The sequence below is a fragment of the Orycteropus afer genome, unplaced genomic scaffold (assembly GCF_000298275.1).
Source record: "Orycteropus afer afer isolate SDZICR_OR568_19922 unplaced genomic scaffold, OryAfe1.0 scaffold00342, whole genome shotgun sequence".
NCBI lineage: Eukaryota > Metazoa > Chordata > Mammalia > Tubulidentata > Orycteropodidae > Orycteropus > Orycteropus afer.
The window spans coordinates 3,385,910-3,389,918 of NW_006921929.1; the positions used below are offsets into that span (position 1 = coordinate 3,385,910).

The 4,009-nt window shown below is 38.6% G+C and overlaps 1 protein-coding gene across 1 annotated transcript in view; it reads right to left on the minus strand.

The window, feature by feature from the left end:
- The window catches only part of UBXN4 (UBX domain protein 4), a 75,890-nt gene that overhangs the window by 7,008 nt on the left and 64,873 nt on the right, over positions 1-4,009 (minus strand). Inside the window, exons 10-11 of the mRNA XM_007952501.2 lie at positions 3,259-3,361; positions 1,005-1,136 (exon numbers count right to left, since the gene is read on the minus strand). Coding sequence (XP_007950692.1) covers positions 1,005-1,136; positions 3,259-3,361 — 235 coding nt within the window. The remainder of the gene's footprint in view (positions 1-1,004; positions 1,137-3,258; positions 3,362-4,009) is intronic.

The following is a 4,009-nucleotide window of genomic DNA, read 5'->3' on the forward strand; positions in this document are numbered from 1 at the left end:
AAAAAAAAAAAAAAAAAAAAAACCGAAAAACCACCTAAAAACAAAAAACTTGGTAACAGTATAGCCCTATATAAATAAAAGATATTATTAAGTCTTAGATTATTAGAGATACTATGCATTTCTAATTTTCTTTTTGTACTGTTCATTTTCTGTACACCTACTCCTCACTTATCAACTATCTCGGTATCTAACATTTCAGATTTACAACTTTGAAAAAATTCTAAAGTGGTGCCTCCAATGGTCCAGCTCCCAGTAGAGCTGTGGCTCAGCCCAGGCCGCTCTAAATGATATACTGAAGGCCCCAGCAACACCTGGGCCATACAAGGGACAGCAGCTGATAGACTGTAGGACACCTTCTCCCATTTGTCCACAGTGTCTTAGTCCATCCATGGAGGGCACAGAATGATGGCAGAACTCAAGGTCGTAGGCAGGCAGGGGGTGGCTGGGAGAGCGACCAAAGGTGCCAAAGATGGCAGGGGAGGCAGAAATGTAGTCACAGATATCTGCAGGGCCAGCAGGCAATACCCAACCACTACCCCAACCTCCCCCCACCCAATGCTTCTCAGTGTTGGGGTAGGGGGGCGAAAGCACCACATATCTCCCAAGATGTACCGGGGGGCCGAATGGGCAGTAAGCAACTTGGGGGGGGGGCACTGGTGCCGAAGACAAGGCATAGTTCCTGACTGTCATATAAAACCAATTTCGCTTAATAACCTAATGTTTGGAATCTAACCATGTCACTAAGTGAACAATGAGTATATATGAAAATATATGTAAGGAAAATAGTAAGTTGAAAGTTAAACTATTTATCCAATGCCTCACAAACAATTATTAACAACAAATATATAAAGCACAGTATATTAGAAAACAGATTTATCTAACATTTTTAGATAACGTGGATTGTAATTATGTATCATATACCTTTGTTTTTCCCTTTCACTGATTACAAGAACTAAGAGTAGAACACACAGGACTAGAGAAAAAATATGTATGTATATACATACTGGCAACAGTACCACTGAAGCACTTGGGGCAAGTTCCAAATCCAATAATTTCTTTTTGTAATCTTCTTTGGTAAATTCCCTCCTGGGAAACATGGTTGCTAATGAAAAATTACCATATGTGTTGCCAACAGTCTGTAACATAACAAAAATTTTTAAAACTTTACAATGATGTCTTCTTAAAAGAAGATGCTTAATTACTCACATGCATCAAAAATGACTGCATTAATTAAAATTGCCTTAATTTAAAAAGCTCATAGAAATGTAAACTCAAATGTAGCTGAAAAGCTATCAATTCAAGAATTTTTCTAAAAGCTTACATAACTCAAAATTAACACAAAGTAAAAATAACAAGAATACAGTTCTTAAAGCTGAATAAATAAACTGAAAATATGAGCAATTTATGTGTACCTTTAGAGTACAGGAGCAGTTCAGTCATTCAGGTTTTCACTCTTTTGGTAAACATTTAGATGCTCTTTATTAAAAATCGACAAGAGACCACTATTTTCCTCATATTTGTAACTTCAGGAGTTTTAGCCTCCTTGTCTCAAGGCATAAATGGTCCACAGTGAACCTACCCCACACACATAATCTCAGTTCCAGGAACCTACACTAGACGCATTACCATCACCTTCACAATTTTGAGCTACTGATATTTTAAAATCTTAAAAAACAACTGTTCACCCTTTCCCTAAAAGATTCCAAAGAAAGAAGCTCACTAACACTTGTTTCTTGTGATTTTTACTGCTGTTCACATACATACCCCTCACTGTTCTCACTCTGGTGGCATAGTGGATAAGGTATTTAGCTGCTAACCAGGTCAGCAGTTCAAACCCACCAGGTGTTCCACAGAAGAAGATGGGGTAAATCTACTTCCCTAAAGATTTACAGCCTCGGAAACCCAAGAGTTGGGGGTCACTGTAAGTCAGAATCAACTTGATGGCAGCAAGTTTAGTTTTTAGAGGTTCTCTAACATAAAGACACCCCAAAATAAACAGAATTAGGCCATTCTGTATATTCGAAGATGAAGTTTAAATCGCAGTAATGCAACCAAAGATTTCCTCTCCCTTGTGTGGTTCCCTCTTCACTTACTTGTGGGAGAAGTACTAAGACATAGGACAGAGGTACCCTTCTTGGAAGGCCCCAGGTGGGAACCCAAGATCAAAAAAAGAATGAAAGAAGCTACTATTGAGCTTAGGGAAAAGGGGTCTTAAAGCATTTACTCTGTCCATCCTAGCTCATCTGCATAAAGGCTGATAGCTTTTCAGGCATCTTCTCTTGTGAACCACAAGTGAGGTAGCAGACCAAACAGGAAGAAGTGGTCTGGGGGAAAGATCTGAACCCAGCATCCCATGCCTTAATTTGAACCTTGAAGTTACATATATTTACACACACACGAAAAATATTCAAACATACCGTGACCCTACAGTATAAAGGATACCTGATACCCAAAATCCATTTTCAATAAGGAATCAATCCAATAATAAAAACTAATTGAGAGTATTCTTTTATTTTCTAAGATACATAATTTCACATTCCATTCAGATTTTGAGTAAGGGCACCTTTCAGGAGTAAATTTCTGAAGGAAAAACTTGTCAAATAAAAATTAATGATCAGACAACAGGTGAGAAAATGTCCAGCCTCAAAACAGTATAAGCAATCTACAGAAAATGAAATGAAAGGACCAAGAAGAATGGCATCCTTTTAGGAATCAGTGGAAGGAGCCCTGGTGGTGCAATGGTTAGTTAAGAGCTTGGCTGTTAAACAAAAGGTCTGAGGTTTGAACCTACCAGCCATTCCTCAGGAGAAAAATATGGCAATCTGCTTCTGTAAAGATTACAGCCTTGGAAACCTTATGGTGCAGTTCTAACTCTGTCCTTCAGGGCTACTATGTGCTGAAATCGACTTGATAGTAATGGGTTTGGTTTTTGAGGGAGGAGTGGGAAAACTTCTTCAGGTTAGACCTTTGGAAAACCACTTGCTTTCACTTCTACAGTTGAGAGAATTAATCAGTGAGAAGTTTCCAGAGCCTGTTGTACAGTATCAGCAAATTTCCTTTTCTACCCAACAAGCTGTGCCCCTATGGCACTAATACATGATGGAAGTGACACAATAACCTCCAAAGCGTCTCATGCTCCTCTCCTGTAGATAAGTCATGATTTATTCACATTCTTCAAGTTCTGTTTTAAAATCATCCCCTCCGACATCTTAATAACCTATACATGTATCTTTACTATAACTCAAGACAAAAATTTACCTGGGCAGCAAACTGTCTTGCTTCCTCCAGAGGAGCATCAGAAGAGAACTGATTTGTAAAGGAAGACCCATCAGGAAGACGGAATTGAATTCTAGCAATAGAACTATGAAAACATAAAGTTAAAATGATATCTTTTATCTCCATATATATCTTCAAAGAATATCATTAAAGGTGAGAAAAAAACGAAAAATAAAAATGTGCAAAAATACTTTCCCTAGGTCACATTTTTATTATTTTTTAATAATAGTTTTATTGAGATATATTTCACATAACATAAAATTCATCCTTTTAATCTATGTAGGAGATCCTGGATAGAGTGGGAGAACAAAGTAGAACAAAACTCAAAATCATTTGGAAGAAAAAGGGACCAGGTTTGCTGGTCTGACAGAGCCTGATGAAACCCCTGAGACGATGGCCCCTAGCTGCCCTTCAGGTCTGGAACTGAACCCACTCCTGTGGCTTCCAGCCAAACAAGAGAGGCATATGAGCAGAACATTTACACTAGATAGATACACTCCTCGGAGAGAACAATCATGGGAGAATAGAAGGGCTGTGTATACACAGAGAGACAGCTCAGGGGGCAGGAGTGCATGAAGGAAAGACACAGGGAAGAGGTAACTATGGGGAGGAAGTGGGAGGGGAGCTGTTGCAATGTGGTAAATTGTAGTCAATGTCATGAGACAAAGTATATGTGAACTGCTGTATGGAAAGCGAATTTGCTCTGTAAATTTTCACCCAAATCACAATTTAA